Source organism: Molossus molossus, unplaced genomic scaffold (genome assembly GCF_014108415.1).
Source record: "Molossus molossus isolate mMolMol1 unplaced genomic scaffold, mMolMol1.p scaffold_m16_p_6, whole genome shotgun sequence".
Lineage (NCBI taxonomy): Eukaryota > Metazoa > Chordata > Mammalia > Chiroptera > Molossidae > Molossus > Molossus molossus.
In genome coordinates, this window is record NW_023425399.1 from 22,392,497 (window position 1) to 22,410,536 (window position 18,040).

The window sequence follows — 18,040 nt, forward strand, 5'->3', positions numbered from 1 at the left end:
TTTCGATGGTCTTAGGCGACCCCTGTGAAAGGATCGTTCAACTCCCAAAGGGGTCACGACCCACAGGTTGAGAACCGCTGTTCTAGAGGCAGCAATGTGGTGTAACCCTAGTCAAATCATCAAGTTGGGTTTACAGAGCATCCATAATTGTGGTAGGTACGCTAAGATCATACTAAAAACTGCCTTCTACCCACTTAACTTTATTTCATATTGAAAATAGGAGCAAGTCTCCTTTTGAACTAATTTCTCATGGCAGAGAATTTTTAAAGGGAGAGAAATATGGATGGTGAAAATTTCAGGTTTATTTTATAGATTAAGATTGTGTTCAGTGCCTTTGAAACATACTTTGAAGAAAAACAAAGGAAAAAAAGTTATCTCCCCATGGTCCTGCTGTATATCTCAGGAGGAAATAGCCTAAAAAGGCTTCCCAGTAACCTGGCGAAGCCTTGGACTTCTGAAAGGCCTCTCACAGTAATATAAGAATGGAAATCAGCAGGAGGCTGAGAAATGTAATGTGAAAAATAGAGGGGGGGAAAGGAACACGTTTAGAAACAAGCACATTTGAAAAAAATCAGTAAAAGATTTTTAAAAGATCAGTCCTAATTTAAGAAAGAAGCATTGGTACCTTATCATTTGAACCTAAAAGAACGTATATACCCAGGGCAAGACAAATTTCAGAAGACATGACACTCTTGAAATACAGAATTTTATTTAGAAACTGTTTAAAAGTAGAAAAAAACCCTGTCAAGAAAGACCAGGTGGAAAATGGGTTCCCAATAAAATGGAATTTTAGGGCAACAAAAGTCTAAAAGGCCACAAAAGAGGAATAGCACCACTGTTATTTGAACAATGGCTAGTTACTTGCATTTTTGGCATTGTTAGTCACTGAATCTGGGTTTTCCTCTGAATTCCACACAGAGCATGCACTACACAACAATTTATCATAAAATACCTGCTTTCTACACACATTTTAGGACAAACTACCACCAGAAACAAATCGATACAATTACATCAGGGGCTGAACAAGCTCAGTAGTGGGTGACACACATTTTGCAGAATTCTGCCAAAGGAACTGAATAGGCTGTAGGCAAAGCAAATGAGTGTTAAGGAATGAAATATTTTAAATATTATTAATTCAGATATGGTACTGGATTTTCTGCAAAAGAAAATTAACATTTAGTAACACACTAACAAATTCTATCTCCAAAGAGATTAGTGCACTGGCAAAGTCTTCTGATAACAGTTGGAGGGCTGTGGACAGCAGGTACCCAAAACACCCAGCCTTGCAGATCCCAAGGTAGCAATGGCCTTCACTGATCACTCCCTTTGTCAGAGGTCCAAAAAGAACTTGCAGCATGATCACCTGCTGCTGAACTTCCACTCTAAGCAGCAACTTTAAGGAGCCAAAGAGGAGTCCCCAGTGGGCAAAGGAAGTGAAGAAACATGTTAAATGTAAACTTAAAAGACAGCAAGATGGGACTCAAACCCTCATTCAAATCCCAGAGATGTGAGCAAGTCCCCAAAAGCAGTTGTTAGATTTAAAAACTGAACACACCTCATTTCCCAAAAAACACAATACACAGAAATTTCAGGGGTAACTGGAAAAATCCTCAGAGAAATGTTCAATGAAAATCAGGCTATTCAACTCAAATATCTCAGGGCTGAAACACGCCCTCTATTCATTCAGCCAACAATGCCTCTTGATTCTTAGCAGAGATGCAATTGGGCAAGGACAGCAAATGGCTTTACAAAGCAACTTTTTAAACTTTTCTTCTGGGCCAAGGTTAGGCCTATGAAGATTCAAGCAGCCCTGCAAGGCCTGTGAACCACAGTTTCCAAAGGTTCCAAGGTCTGGCCCTTTTTTCCCAGACACAAGGGCAACACACAAACTCTCCTGTCAGGTTACATTTTATATTTTGAAATATGCAAGCATATTTTAAATACACTTAAGGCATTTATTTATTAAAACGTTCGCTGCCAAGATTTCACATTAGTTTAAAATTCAAATCAGTCTTTACATTTCTCTACTGAGGTCTCCACCTCAGTGTATCACATAAAAACATCTTCTCCAGCAATCAATGTTACCAGCATCCATATGGTGAGCCCATGGTCAGCCTCTTTGTTCCCTAGGTGAACCAACTAGATGTTAATACTGCTCTGCTACAAAGTAAAAGCTCCTAATTCAAACTTATTAGGGAAAAAGTGAAACTTCTGCAAAGTGCACTTTAAGAAGAGGTACTTTTTGCTTATGAAAAGAAACCAGTGAGTCCTCTAAAAATAATAAAAGGGAGTATTTTACAGTTAAGCACATGATTTGGAGTGAAGAATTCGGATGTTGCTCTGCTGGTCCAAGCTGTTAATACTCTTCTTGTTCCTCCTGTGGGCCCCCTTCATCAGGTATCACAAAGCCTTCCTAAAATGGGAAAATGAAATGGGAAAGCTATTACTCAATACTGAATAATCAGTCTCTTCTTAGGGTTCACTTTCCTCAAATGTAAAGTTGGCCACACACTTGGCATTTAATAGCACAAAGCCAGAGGACCGCTATTTTATTACTTAGGCAATGGAATCACATCTTGCAAAAGACAAAAACTGAGCACAATCAAATGGTGATAGACGTGTATACACTGTCTTGATTATGGTGGTGATTTCATGTCACCAAGTTGTACTTAAATAAGTGCAGTTCATTATGTCAGTTCTACCTCAATAAGGTGGTTTAAAAAAGAAAAAGTTGCCCTGGCCAAGTTGGTTCCGTGATTAGAGCACTGGTACGAGGACCAAAGAGTTTTGGGTTCGATTCCAGTCAAGGGCATGTACTTTAATTGTAGTTTGACTCCCGGCCCTGGTCAGGGTCAAATGCAGGAGGGCAACCAATCGATGTGTCCCTCTCACGTCAATGTTTCTCTTCCTCTCGCTCTCTCTCCGCTTCCCTCTCACTCTATCTGAAAATCAATGGAAAAATATCCTTGAGTGAGGATTAAAAAAAGAAAGAAAAAGTTACCCTCAACAATCCCTGAGGTCACCATGAAGTTCAGTACCATACCATCTCCTCTCAATAAACTGTCTACAGCCAGCTTTTCCTTTATGAATTCCTTTGACTGCACTTAGGAACCAATCCTGCTATTTAGGAGTGGTGTGGGTATTTTAAGTGTTTACAGATACACAACACCTGTGCAAAAACAGGTGCAAGACTGACCCAACATAAGTGGCATGGGAAAGCAGCAGATTTGTGGCTTCCACCTCACACCAGCTCCAAGGCACGCTGGCATGTACTAATGGCTACAATAACATAAAAACCAGACCTCCCCTCACCCCGCACCTCCCCCCCTTTTTTGGTTTAATCCTCACCCAAGGATATTTTCCCATTGATATTTTTTTTTCTGTACTGATTTTAGAGAGAACCATCAAATGGCCACCTCCTGAATTACCCCCTCTGGGGATTTGAACCACAAACTGGGCGTGTGCCCTGACCGGAAATCAAACTGGTGACCTCTTGGTGCATGGGTGGCCACTCAACCACTGAGCCACACAGGCTGGGCTCCACTGATTGCTAGATAAGACAGAGTGGAAGGGGGGTGGGGAGTTAGAGAGAGAGAACCATCGACATGAGAGAGACATATCAATTGGTTGCCTCCTGCACGACCGGGACTGGGGCCAGAGATCGAACCTGCAACCCAGGTATATGCCCTTGACTGGGAATCGAACCAGAGACCCTGAGTTTTGCAGGCTGACGCTCTAATCGCTGAGCCAAACAGGTCAGGAGTAGACTTCCCTTTCAACCATCATCTTTATTTTTTTTAAATAAATCTCTACAGCTGAATTTACTTAAGATATGACTCCACTAAAATAATACTCAGACTAGACCAAGAACTCCTATGTCCTCATCATCTTTGTTTTCAATATCTGGCACAGAGCAAGATTGAAATAAAGAATTATTTAGCCCTGGCCGGTTTGGTTCAGCGGTTAGAGCGTCGGCCGGCGGTCCTGAGAGACCCGGGTTCGGTTCCCGCTAAGGGCATGTATCTCGGTTGCAGTTTGTTCCCGGCCCTGGTCGGCTGTGCGGGTGGCAGCCACTCGATGTGTTCCTTTCACATCGATGTTTCTCTCTCTCTCTGTTCCTCTCTCTCCCTCCCACTCTACCTGAACAAAAAATGGAAAAATGTCCTCGGATGAGGATAAAAAAAAAAAAAAATTATTTAACAAATTATTGACTTTTCAGTCATCTCTTTTAATCCCCCAAATTCACTTGATATGTTTGGAGTACAGTGTTAATAACAGCATGAATAGTACCTTATACCTGTATACTACATACATACTACAAATTACTTAGACATATACTGTAGTTTGATTCTACAGACCTCACTAGGAATGAAGAAAACTTATAACTGAATACAACCACTAAACAGTGGATACAGCAAGATATTAAATCCTAAATATAGGAAAAATGAGTCTTCCCTGATCAGCTAATGTCATGATTAGTATCAGCAGATTCAGCTATGTAAATAATCCACACGGATCCCAACAAACCTGACCACAAAGCACTTTGAGAAAATGGGAACCAGACCCACTCTTGGGAGGGAGGAGCAAAGGTACACTCTGACAACTGTGGGCAGCAAACATCAAAAAGGGGCCATATGCTTGGTTCTCCAGGGCATGCGTGGGGCCCCAATAAAATGGAGGCAGCAACTTAGGCTGAGGGTTCCAAGCTGCAGGGTGTGGAGAGGGGATGGTGAGGTTAAGAACATTTGTGGCACTCATCACCTATCAGTGGTCACAAACTACAGAAGCAGGGCAAACCAGCCACCTACTTCTTCCTATTCCTGCCCCAAGGGCTCATAGACCTCAAGGCAAAGACTGAAGCTGGGCAGAAGTGACCTCTGGCTGACTTTGAGGGGTCAAAGATGAAATCCTTTGAACAAGCATCAGCACTGAGTTTGCCAAAACCAATCAGATAAAATTCATTTTCTTAGGTGGCAAAATGGCAAATATCCTCATGTCAACACGTACATCTGTAGCATAGAGAATGTCCACAATCCTCTGCAATACAGGGTTGTTTTCCCCCTCGTTCTCCTGGCAAATCAATTCAATGTTCCTTAGCTTTCCAAAGTAGAAATCTCTTTCTTTCTCCAAGTCTTCAACTGTAAGTTTCAATACGTTGACCTGCGAAAGACATAAAAAGGGTGAGACACCTGGCATTCGTGTATCAATAACATATCAGACAAAACATTTAACCCAAAAGGAGATTTGGTCTTTCATCAAACTCTCTAACATGGACAAAAACCCACTTCAGTTTAATGTCAAATTTCTCCAACTCGAGATAAATAACATGGGCTTGTTCATTGCCATCTTGACTATAATAATTCTCAGGAAAGAGCAGACACCACCATGAAACATTCAGGAACTTCTTAGAGATTTAGAAAAGATCCTGGAGAAAAAACTATGGGAACTTAAGACAAATAGAGAAGCAAAATCCAGGCCAGGAGGGCAGCTGACAATCATAAATTGAGCCCTTACCATTGGTCAGTCAAGTTCAGATCTTTTCGCATGTGGAAGTCAATGGAAAGAGGTTCTGGTCCGGGGGAGCAGGGTAGAAATGGCAAGCCAGGAGGAGAAGATTGGCTAAAGATGACTAATACTAGCCAAAGACAGCTAGGACTTCAGGAGGCCTAGGCACAGAAAACTCAATGGTTTTTTTCCCCTCCACCCCCACCTGTGTTTTGGGGAAAGAAGGACGATCCTTAACTCAAAAGAAAAGCATCTTCTGTGAAGACAGTCCTGGCACCTGCCTATCTCTGAAGAGAGTCTGAAAAGGGAGAGAGGACAGCGGAGGTAGGGAAGAGACCTCACCACATTCCACTGCTAGCTCCCTCCACTGAGCATCTCATCAGCTCACCACACAAGCAGCAGGACCCTTCAGGAGCTCCCCTGAGGGGCTCTCATTTCCACAAAAGGAGCAATGCAGAAATCAATCTCAGTACTTAAACCAGGACTCTATCTAGCCAAGAGCAATAAAAGTCATAACTTTCCCGGTCCTTTATGTATTTTAAGCACAGTGTATCTTCATTCCAGTGTATTCAAATCTATGACACGTGAATTCATTTTAACTCTCACTGAATGTAAATTACAAGACATACTGTGCAGCATAAAATCCTCAAAGGACTTACAGGCTAGGGACACATGGAAAACCAAGCCAGGAAATCAAAGGTAAAGCACATATGAACAATTCAGGTAGCAGGGACTCTGAGAGGCAGATGGCACCACAGAAATCTAGTCTGACCTTCTGTACTTATAGCTACAAAAACTGAAGTGAACAGCTGAGCTAGTTTCCCCACAGCCTGATGAAGAAGCCAGACACAACCACAGGGATCAAGTACTGCTCCAGGTGGAAGTAAGTTCCCCCTTCATAATCTGCTGTCAAGAAGCACCCAGAGATGTGGAGCAGGTGACTAGAGCCAGCAAAACAAATCTATCAAAGACTTAATGTCAGTGCTCATCATCAAAGGCCTGAACAAACCAAACCAAAAGAATCAAGGTTCTACTCCTTTATTAAGCACAGAAATCACTTTTACAAATAACTGAAAGTTTCAATAAAGTACTACCATCACCTAGTAGCAGCAAAAATAACTGTCCATTTCTCCCCACTCTCCCCACCGTGCTTTAATTGCTGCCAGTTGCCTTTCCTTAAACTGGCAATTTGCCCTGGCCAATTTGGCTCAGCGGTTGAGCGTTGGCCTGCGGACCAGAGAGTCCTGGGTTTGGTTCCTGCTAGGTGCACATACCACAAAAAAATAAATAAATAAACTATCAATTAGCCCCAAAGTACAGTACCAAAAGGGATAACAGGGCAAGAGGTGACCAACCCTAGCAATAGGAAGCTGCCTTGGATCTTCAGCTCCAAAATCCAAAAGCCTGGGAAGAGGCCTTCTAATCACATTAGTGACCAAGAAGGAAAGGAAAATTAAAATAGCTTTAAAAAGTATGCTAGCTTGGCTGTGACAGTGTGGCTCAGTAGTTGAGCATCGACCCATGCACCAAGAGGTCGTGGGTTCAATTCCCAGTCAGGGCACATGCCCAAGTTGTGGGCCCAATTGCCAGTGGGGGGCATGCAGGAGACAGCCAAACGATGTTCTCTCTCATCGATGTTTCTCTCTCTCTCCCCCCCTCCCTCTCCCTTCTTCTCTCTCTGGAATAAAGAAAAAAAAAAATTTTTTTTAAAAAGGTATGCTAGCCCTGGCCGGTTTGGCTCAGCAGTTAGAGCATCGGCCTGCAGTCCTGAGAGACCCGGGTTCAGTTCCCGATAAGGGCATGTACCTAGGTTGCAGTTTGTCCCCGGCCCTGGTTGGGTTGTGTGGGTGGCAGCCACTGTGTGTGTCCCTTCCCGTCGATGTTTCTCTCTCTCCCTCCCACTCTATCTGAACAAAACAAAACAAAAAAAAAGGAAAAATATACTTGGGTGAGGATAAAAAAAATATGCTAGCTTAAGAGTCCAACTATATACTCATGTTTTGCTACTACCTCCCTCACAAACCCATTAAAACCTTCTCTGGCCTCCACCTATAGGGCCAAAGCAGTATTCCTCCTCACTGTCACTCAATAACTACATATCCACCAGAAACACTCAGTAAGTACACACTAAGTCACTGGCTTTCACTTGGTGCTCCTCTAAATGCTTCTTTATGAGGTTATTAAAAACTTGTGGTTACTAATTAATGTCATTCTTAGAACATTTTCTTGTAATAAAGTAATAGCTATAACCTAAGAAGCCCAAGAAGAATGCTTAGGACTTGCACTGGCCAATCTGGCAGCGATCAGCCACACATGGCTATCTGAGCCCTTGAAATGTGGCCAGTGCAACTGAGATGGGCTGTACACACTAAATGCACACCGGATTTCAAAGATCTAGTTGGGCCTTCAAATGTAAAACATCTCATTGATTATAATTTGTATTGATTACATGTCAGAATGATAATATTTTGAATATACTGGGTAATTGTTATTAAGAGTTCATTTAACCTTTGTTTCTTTTCACTTTTTTTTAACATGGTTACTAGACAATTTCCAATTATATATGTGCCTCGTATTTCTGGTTAGCATTCCATTTCTATTGAACAGTGTTGCCCTGGATTAAGGTAAATTTCTCCAGGATGACTTAAGAACGTGGAATTGCTGCAGATCTCCCAAGGATATGAATACTACAACGTAACATATTCTTCTTCTCTTAGCCTAACAAGTCCACCTGACTCTATTTCTCATATTGGTCATAACCCACAGACCACCACACCTTGGTCAGGGCCACAAATTCAAATATTTTCAGGGGCCAGAAAGATTGTGTAATGAACCAAGGAAGTGAGTAACAGGGTGTGGGAAAGATTGGCAACCTGGAGAGAAGCTAAAATCTTTCATATTAAAAAAAACTTTTTTTTAAATCCTGTGCAAGCCAAAGTACTTCTGAGACAGGTCTGAATCAGCTGGGTATGAGATGGATTCAAATCCCAGCTCAAGTTACTTAACCTCTCTGAGCCCCACTATGCTTATCTGTAAAACCTCACAGGGCTAACGCAAAAGTGAAATTAAAGTGCTTAATAACATAATGGCATAAGCACTCTAAAAACGTTAGCTTTTTTTTTTATTAATGTTCACATACATATTAACACTTGTGTGCATACTTCATACATAAAATAATGGCATTCTTGTGAACTTTTAAAAATTACTTCATACCCAGCCAGTATGGCTCAGTGGTTGAGCATCACTGGTTTGATTCCCCAGTGAGGACAAATGCCCAGGTTGTGGGCCCGATCCTCAGTGGCAGGCAAGCAGGAGACGGCCAATCGATGTTCTCTCTCATCGATGTTTCTTTCTCTCCCTCTCCCTTCTTCTCTCTCTAATATCAATAAAGAAAAAAATGTTTTAAAAAAAAGAAAACACTTCAGGACCTATCTCATTATATCAAGACAATGAACATGAACCATAACCACAGCTGTCTTTTATCCACTACCAATACCCCACTAATCCCAACACCACTCTAAGTACTTGACATACTCAGCTCATGTAATTCGCTCAGCTACCATGAGCAAAGTCCAAGCCCACTTCACCCGAGGCAGTGAACTCAGAAAGATTAACTAACCTGCTCCAAGTAGAAGTAAGTGGCAGAGCCAGGACAATCCCCAAATCAATGCAACCCAAAGCCTGAGCTCCATCAATAAAACATTAGCTGAGCCTGCTGCATCTTCTCCTGGAAGGTACTAGATCAACCCTGTGCTGGCCACCTAGCCTCACCACCAACAACCCTCACTCTATTTTTCTGAGGCTGCTTTCTGTGTAAATTCAGGCCTGGAAACTGACAGTTACAAGGAAGTCTCCTTATTCTCCAGAACTTCTATACTGCAATGACAGCACCCAGAGAATGCTCAAGGCAGCCACACTAATGGGGCTGGGGACCCAGTCACTTCAGTACTCCTGAGGCACCTAGGACCATGGGTCACATACAAATCAGAGAATTAAAAAAAAACACCCCACAATCTTTGGGCAGGCTTTTCTGTCCTGGTCTCCTAGGTGCAGGGCCTGGGTCACCAGAAATTCACGATTGAAATGAGGCTATGCACCCCAGGTTTTAGAATGTGGCTTTTAAGAAAGTAAAATAGGATGTGAGGGCGATCTGGCTGCGACATCTGTCACCCCATTGATCGCCAGGGTTGATTCGGCTGATCTGGCTGGCTAGGCGGGTGTCCCCCTCCTCCCTCAACCGATCCATGTTCGTCCCTCCCGAAGCTGCGCGCTCGGTCGAGGAGGACGACCTTCCCCCCAGAGGAGAGGACCGGTCTTCGGTCAAGGGTATACGAGTAGCTGCGCTCCCCTGCTAGAACCTCCAAACAAGCTCTCAAGAAAGTAAAATAGTCCAATCTCAAACTCACTGGGATAACAAAGCATCCTGATTTTAAAACTTGGATTAATCAAGAGAATCATCCAAAAGCAAAAATAATAATAATAACAACAACTTTACAAGGATCAGTGAGAAAATGTTTGAAAGTCTAAAATTCGTTCTACTCCACAGACCTCTGACAAGTATCTTCAGGATATTAACTAACCCTAAAGAAGACATTTCAAATCACTGACCTATTAAGAACAGAACAACAATAGGCTTTTCATACCAGTTCTATTCTCAACTTGGATTTCAGCAGAGAAACTGTGAAAACTTTTTCAAAAACTTTTCAGAAAGAAACTCACTCTCCTTTATCTTTTGTCAGGGACAAAATTCAAGACATTCTGAATCCACAGAATCTTAACAGGTTTCCAGAAACATTCAACAGGGTTCTATTGTACAGGTGAGTTTCCCAACTAAGACACTGGTTTCTGTCACACTAACAGATCTCAGAAATGTCTGACCCCCGCCCCTCCTTCTACCTCTACACTCACACTGCTCCCCAACAGCACCTGACAGGCTCACACATGTCACAACAAGGACTGTTTAGCAAGCAGACAAAGTAGGTCTTCCTACAAGAACACAAACAAGCCTTCTCTGGTCATATCTTTCCCCTGATATGACTCCAGTCTGGGACACAGAAGGGACCTACCTGCTGCATCAATTCGGCTGCTTCATCATCCCCATTGCCCACACCAGGATTCTTTCGCACCACACCTGGGCCAGCCTTAGGGGCTGCAGTAGTTCTGTGTGTCGCAATGGGTCTCTGTGGAGCTAGGAGAAGAGCAGAGGTATTTTTAAGAACTGAAATTTCAAAGAACCCACCAGCCCTGGCCAGGTGGCTCAGCTGGTTGGAGCACTGGCCCATACATCAAAAGACTGCAGGTCCAATTCCCGGTCAGGGCACAAACCTAGGTTGTGGGTTTAATCCCTGGTCAGGGCACGTATGGGAGGCAACCAATCATTGTTTCTCTCTCACATCGATGTTTCTCTCTCCCTTCCTCTCTCTAAATCAATAAACATATCCTTGGGTGAGGATTTAAAAAAGAACCCACCAAATAAGAGGAGGCTGTGACCAAACGCCCTCCACAGTAATGCAGTAAAAGGACCCAATGTGGAGAGCTGGCATGCATGACAATATCCCAAGTTTGCCCAAAGTGGCTTTTTATCCTGACAGCAAAGTACCAATTTTAGCCACAACCTCTTGTGCTGGGAGTAAGCCCTCCTGTGAGGTATTTTTGCCGCTGGGGTGAATAGAACTATCATATGAAAGAGGCACACACAGTTGATGTACCTTAACCCAGTTCCAACCAAATCCACCAGCAGGGCAGCTTCATGGCGCAAAGGCAAACTTCACGCCAGGAGTGAGCTCACAATTCCAGATGTTGCTGTGCACTCAGTTCCCCACCTGGAAAGTAAGATGCCTCCTAACTTAGAACCTCAGGCTCCTTGGATTGGGAAGAGCAGGGTAGTAGATCGCTCTTACAACTAATTACTTCAAAACCTGTATCTTGCTCACATTTTAGGTGTTTACAAAGATTAGGAGAGAAAAAACAGCACAATGACCAGGATTTACAAACTTCTCTCAGTGATAATAGCCAAAAGTCGACAAAGACAAGGAGAAAGTAGTAAAGGGGCCAACCTATCTACAAGTTGAAATAATCAAGACTGGGCTACCTCAAGGCAAATGTATCATTCATGATTTTATTCATTCATTCAGCAGTCATTTTGTAAAGCTTTTACATTATACTAGGCTTAGAAATATCTCATTTTCCTGACACCCCAAATTATTCAATAACCCTAAGGCCTGTCACCTACAGTAACAGGCATTTCCTCTGGATAATCTCTGGTTATCATCTCCAGCATGTTTACCTCTCAGTTTATCCCAAAGACTAAATGCTTAATCCAAGTCTCTGTTTGCCTGTTAGTCACATCTAAAATATAAAATGCACAGGGTCATCTATGTAGTTCCCCATTTTAAGTAGCTAAGAAATAAAAGTACTCAGTATTTGGAGAAATTAGAACCCTCATATACTCTGCTGATAGGAATGAATGCAAAATAGTTTAGCCACTTTGGAAAACAGTCAAGTAGTTCGGCAAAACACAAAGTTACCATATGACCCAATAATTATGCTCCCAGAGTATATACTCTCAGATCTATACCCAAGAAAAACAAAACCACATGTCCAAAAATAAACTTGCATAGGAATGTTCACAGCAGCATTATTCATAATAGCTAAAAACTGAAAACAATACAAATGATCAACTGATGAATAAATAAAATGTGGTACAGTCATACAATGGAATATTATTCACCCATAAAAATGAATAAAGTACTGATACATGGTACAACATGGATAAATGTTGAAAACATGCTAAATGAAAAGAGCCAGACACAAAAAGACACAAATTCTATGATCCCTTTTATATGAGATCACATAAAAATTAAAAACTACTCAATGTCCTTCTCTTCCTACCAGATGGATCAGCCTCTTTCTCAAGGTATAATGGGACCTTAACTAATATTCTTGCCACCTTCTGGAAAAAGAGGCTTCAGCATCTGTAGAACATTCACCCTGCCCCAAAGTATAGGTATATTCTACAAATACACTACTGCAAAAACATTTTGGGAAACCTCCAGGTCAAGACATTTTAGAGAAGGTCTCTAAAAAAACAACCCTCTCTCCCCCTGCCTCCCAGATTCTGCTGGCATCACCGCAAGCCAAAGCCATTTAACAGCTAAGTTCTTGGGAGAGCAGGGAAGCTGTAAGTAATGTACAGGAAGCTGGTCTGCGGACAGAATGATGATGCCTAGAACAGTCCCTGAGAGACCTGGAAGGCTCCTTCAGTTCCTGGGAGCTCAGGTCTGACTGTAATGGGGCTCTGTGTAATGTCCTTGTGTTCAAACTAAAGCTCTCTTTCATGTGAGCTAACCTGAGGGGTTTCTATTCCATACAACTAAAGATCCTTGGCAAAACTTCATACAGTAATCCATTCAGGCCTCAAAAATAACCCTCTGGGGCACATATTCCAATTCCCATTTTATAGAGGAGGTAACTGTAGGGCAGAGGTAAAATGGCTCACACAGGCTACAGAGACGTAAACACAATCACAGGTCTGCCTGATGCTACATTCCATGCTCTTTGCCACATGACTGGAATTAGGCTCCTTAAGCTCCCTAAGCCTGTGGCTACTCAAAAAATTCTGGTTAAATGATCAATGAATGAATGAATACCTGGAAAACTATTATTTGGAAATGGTGTTTCTGTTTGGTTTTTTACCTGCACTGCTAGAGCTGAGAGGTTTCTTCGGTTTGTTCAGAGCTGGAGCAACAAGGGAGGGAGCCACTGCAGTTTCTTGACCTTGTCTGGCAGCTACAGGGTCATACACTTTTCCATCATAGTTTGCATCAAAAAACTTCTTGAACCACTGAACAAATTCAAAATTGTCCTGAAACTTTCCTTTTACTAATCTGTCCACAGGAATTATCTGCAGAGAAACATCAAGACTGTTTAGCCCAAAGCAAGAAGCTTTTGGCAAGTGTCAAACATGTCAATGCGTCAAATCAGTATAAAGCTCTGCCTGCCAAGAGTAGAAAAAAAGAGTTTAGAGGCAAGAACTTAGTACAAAGTAAGCCCTTGAATGTTTATAGAGCAAGTTTCATCCAATTTGCCTTCCACAGAATATTTCTACCTACCAAGCCCCCTCTAAGTCCATCAAAAGGAATCAGAAATACAAAAGGAACAAGTATCATATACAAATCACATATACAATTCCAAACACATCCTAAGATATGACATTCCACTATAAAGAAGTCTCCTGTGTAACTTGCATGGCCACAGTGCCTGTCACAAAGTATAAATTCCAGAGCACAAACTAACCACAGGTATCTATAATAAACCGTGTTGAAAAAAATTCTGTCTTAAAAATAGGTCAAAATACAGAATCAGTCCCAGGATAAATTTCTACAAAATGGTATGTTTTTCAATTAATTCCAATCCTATTAAAACATACTTTAAGGACTCTGTAAGTTTTGTTATTATACAAGAATACTATGTTATCAGATATTACTTCAAGTCATTAGACTACTGGCCACAGTTTATCTTCAAGGATTCCTGTTGTAATGGTATTTCTATAAAGACTATATGTAATAATCGGAACTATACCCATCCCTCTGAGCAAATAAGTGTAAAATTACTTTGTATGATACTGAAACATTTACAAATAAAAAATTATGTCTGGCATCCCCAAAGAATCAAGGAGTACAGGTGGTGGGGTAGAGGTATAGCTGAAACAAAACTAGAAATGAGTCGATCATTATTGAGGTGTGTGGAGGATCTCTACACAGTACTTTCTACTTTGGTTTACTTTAGACATTTGCCTTATTCAAAAAACTTACATTACATAAAAAGAAAAACACAAATTACTATTTATAATAAGATGCATCTAGTTTAAACTATGCCTGGTAATTAAATGATATTCCTACAAGACACATGCATGTTTTATATAGTACAGAGACAAAACTAAAATAACAACTGATTTTAAAGTAAATAAAAACCAACCTGCCCTGGCCGGTTTGGCTCAGCGGTCAGAGCGTCGGCCTGTGGTCCAGAGAGACCCAGGTTTGGTTCCTGCTAGGGGCACGTACCCCAGTTGCAGTTTGTTCCCAGCCCCAGGTGGGTTGTGTGGGTGGTAACCACTCGATTTGTCTCTCTCATGTTGATGTTTCTCTCTTTCTCTCCCTCCCACTCTATCTGAACCAAAAATGGAAAAATGTCCTTGAGTGAGGATTAAAAAAAAAAAACAGCCCTGGCTGGTTTTGCTCAGCGGTTAGAGCATCGGTCCTCGGACCAGAGTCCTGGGTTCGGTTCCCACTAGGGGCACGTACCTTGGTTGCAGTTTGTCCCCGGCCCTGGTTGGGGTCCTGTGAGTGGCAACCACTGGATGTGTCTCACTCATATGTTTCTCTCTCTCTCTCTAAAAAAACAAAAAAACAATGGGGATATGTGCCGGGCCAGTGTGGCTCAATGGTTGAGCATCAACCCATACACCAAGAGGTCACCGGTTTGATTCCTGGTCAGGGCACAAGCCCAGGTTGTGGGCCCGATCCTGAGTGACAGTCACGCTGGAGGTGGCCAATCGATGCTCTCTCTCATCAATATTTCTCTCTCTCTCTGAAAATCAAGAAAAAATATTTAACAATGGGGACATGTTCTGAGACATGCACCGTTAGATAATTTTATCACTGTGCAAATATCATGGTGTATACCTACACAAACCTACATGGTATTGTCGACTATACACCTAGGCTATATGGTATAGCCTATTGCTCCTAGACTATAAGCCTGTACAGAATATAACTATACAAAACCTCACAAGATTAGCCCAGCCAGTGTGGCTCAGTGGATTGAGTGTTGTCCCATGGACTGAGAGGTCCCGGTTCAATCCCTGGTCAGGACACATGCCCAGGTTTCAGGCTTGATCCCCAGTAGGGGGTGTGCAGAAGGCAGCCGATTGATGTTTCTCTCTCTTCCTTCCTCTCTAAAAAAATCAATAAAAACATTAAAAAACAAAACAAAAAACACCTCACAAGATTAAATCAAGCACGAGAGAGAATGATGCAAGAGATGCGGTACACACAGGATGTGTGAGGCTGCTGGCGGCATGACACAGCATACTATTTTACAGGCAAACTTCAAGTAAAAAGAGTACACTCTAAAATAATAATTTTAAAGTATAGTATAGCCCTGGCCGGTTTGGCTCAGCAGTTAGTGTTGGCCTGAGGACAAAGGGTCATGGGTTCTATTCCAGTCAAGGGCAGGTACCTGGGTTGGAGGTTCAATACCCTATGGGTCATGAGGGAGACAACCAATCAATGTGTCTCTCTCACATCAATGTTTCTCCCCCTTCTCTATACACTCTGTCTAAAAATCAATGGAAAAATATCCTCGGATGAAGATTAACAACAACAAAAAAGTATGGTACAGTAAACACACAGACCTGTAACACAGTCATTTATTATCATTATCAAGTATTATGTACTGTACACAATTATATGTACTATATACTATACTTTTATACAAATGGCATAGCAGTATGTTTATTTACACCAGCACTATCACAAACAGTGCACTGTGCTACAATGCTGCAATGTTACTGGTGGCATTAATTTTTTAGCTTTGTTATCTCATATAAGTGGTCCTTCATTGACTGAAACATTGTTATGTGGCTCATGACTGTAAACTATTACCTACTAAAACAGGTAATATTTGTCCTAATGAAGCCTGGTGGACAGTGTTTCTAGTACCTTCAAATAATCCTAGGGTAAGAGGGAACTTCCCAACCCACAGGGATCTTTCTTGTACCTTGTTTTTACAAAGCCAAGTATTTCTAGAATCTTCTCTATTAGAACTACTTATTGTACCACACGGTATGCTTTACAGAAATAAATCCAGAGATTAAAGAGTTAGATCTCAGACTAACAGAGATTAAACAGGTTCATTCCTAGAGATGGTTACTAACTTCACTATGAACAAAGAAGACAGCAAGGAAACTGAGGTAGGAGGACAGAGGAAAACTTTGCTCTCAGCAAATTCTATGCTAAATGGAGAAAATATAACTATATAAATTGGGAAAAGAATAAAGAAAACATCCAAAGTTATGAGCCAGCATCTGTATCCTTAGTAACAATCACTAGTAAAAAAAACAACCGTAAATGAAAGAATAAAATTTACCTACTTTGTCAACACCCATCCTCTTAAAACCTGCTTGTAGTATTTTGAAGTTCTGGATATATTCATGTTCTAGCTTAGCTTGAAATTTCACTTTCTTCAAGGCAATGGAGCCAGGGAACAGCATGTCCATAAACTGACAATAGGCAGCCCCTGAATAAACAACAACAGAAGAATAAAATATACAATATGTCATTAAATGCTATTATTAAAGAATCAGAGTGAGCCCTGGCCAGTCTTGCTCAGCAGTTAGCGTGTCGGTCCCATGGACCAAAGAATTGCGGGTTCGGCTCTAGTCAAGGGCATGTACCTTGGTTTCGATTAGGTCCCTGGCCCTGGTTGGGACCCCGTGGGAGGCAGTCGTTATGTGTCTCTCACATCAACGTTTATCTCTCTCTCCCTCTCTCTCTCCCCCTCCCTCCCACTCTATCTAAAGATAAAGGAAAATATCCTCAGGTAAGGATTAAAAAAATAATTAAAAAATTTAAGCCCTGGCTGGTTTGGCTCAGCAGTTACAATGTTGGCCCGTGGACCAGAGTCCCAGGTTCGGTTCCCAAAAGGGCACATGCCCAGGTTGTGGGATCAATCCCCAGTGAGGGGTGTGAAGAAGCAGCCAATTGATGATTCGCTCTCATCAATGTTTCTATCTCTTTCTCCCTCTCCCTTCCTCTCTATAAAATCAATAAAAACATATTTAAAAAATTAATAAATAAAAAGAAAACAGAAAGAGTGCTGTTATTATTTCTGGAAAGATGATGTGACGAGAGCAAAAGCACTTCAGTGACCAGAGTGACATTCTTAGTAGAAAGAACAATCAGAAAGTGAAAGCTTGATTTTTTAAGTGTCTGATTTATTACTTATCCAAAAAATATATATACTGAGGGCATTCTATGTACCAGGCACTGCATTAGCAATATCTGTATTTTAAAAAATAGCCTTGGCCAGTTTGGCCCAGAGGTTAGAGCATCAGCCCGAGGACCAAAGAGTCTCAGGTTTGATTCCCAGCCAAGGGCATGTATACCTGGGTTACAGATTTGATCCCAAGCCTGGGTCAGGGTTGTGCAGGAGGCAGCCTATTAATGTGTCTTTCTCACATCAATGTTTCTCTCTCTCTCCCTCCCTCCCACTCTATCTAAAAATCAATGAAAAAATATCCTCAGGTGAGGATTAACAACAACAAAATTTCCCCTGACCATTTTAGAAAATATGAAGTATGTTAAAAGCCACTATACACATTAGACTCCAAATAGAAGCTAAAAATTAATCAACTAAAAATTTAGTTGTTAAGATTGTTAAATTTTACATGTTATGTACCCGAACAATGTTAGAATTTTATATGTTTATACTCTTACAGATGTTTTAAAAATACATGTATATGAACCAACAAGAA

General features: G+C 41.5%; 1 protein-coding gene across 3 annotated transcripts in view; it reads right to left on the reverse strand.

Moving 5' to 3' along the window:
- Window positions 1-18,040, reverse strand: part of MAPRE1 (microtubule associated protein RP/EB family member 1) — a 34,452-nt gene continuing 16,412 nt past the window's right edge. For 2 of the 3 annotated variants that reach the window (XM_036244662.1, XM_036244663.1), the window contains exons 3-7: window positions 16,658-16,803; window positions 13,201-13,408; window positions 10,572-10,693; window positions 5,008-5,160; window positions 1-2,413 (exon numbers count right to left, since the gene is read on the reverse strand). In XM_036244662.1, coding sequence (XP_036100555.1) covers window positions 2,357-2,413; window positions 5,008-5,160; window positions 10,572-10,693; window positions 13,201-13,408; window positions 16,658-16,803 — 686 coding nt within the window. In that variant the 3' untranslated portion in view covers window positions 1-2,356. The remainder of the gene's footprint in view (window positions 2,414-5,007; window positions 5,161-10,571; window positions 10,694-13,200; window positions 13,409-16,657; window positions 16,804-18,040) is intronic. The other variant, XM_036244661.1, reaches the window with a different exon arrangement.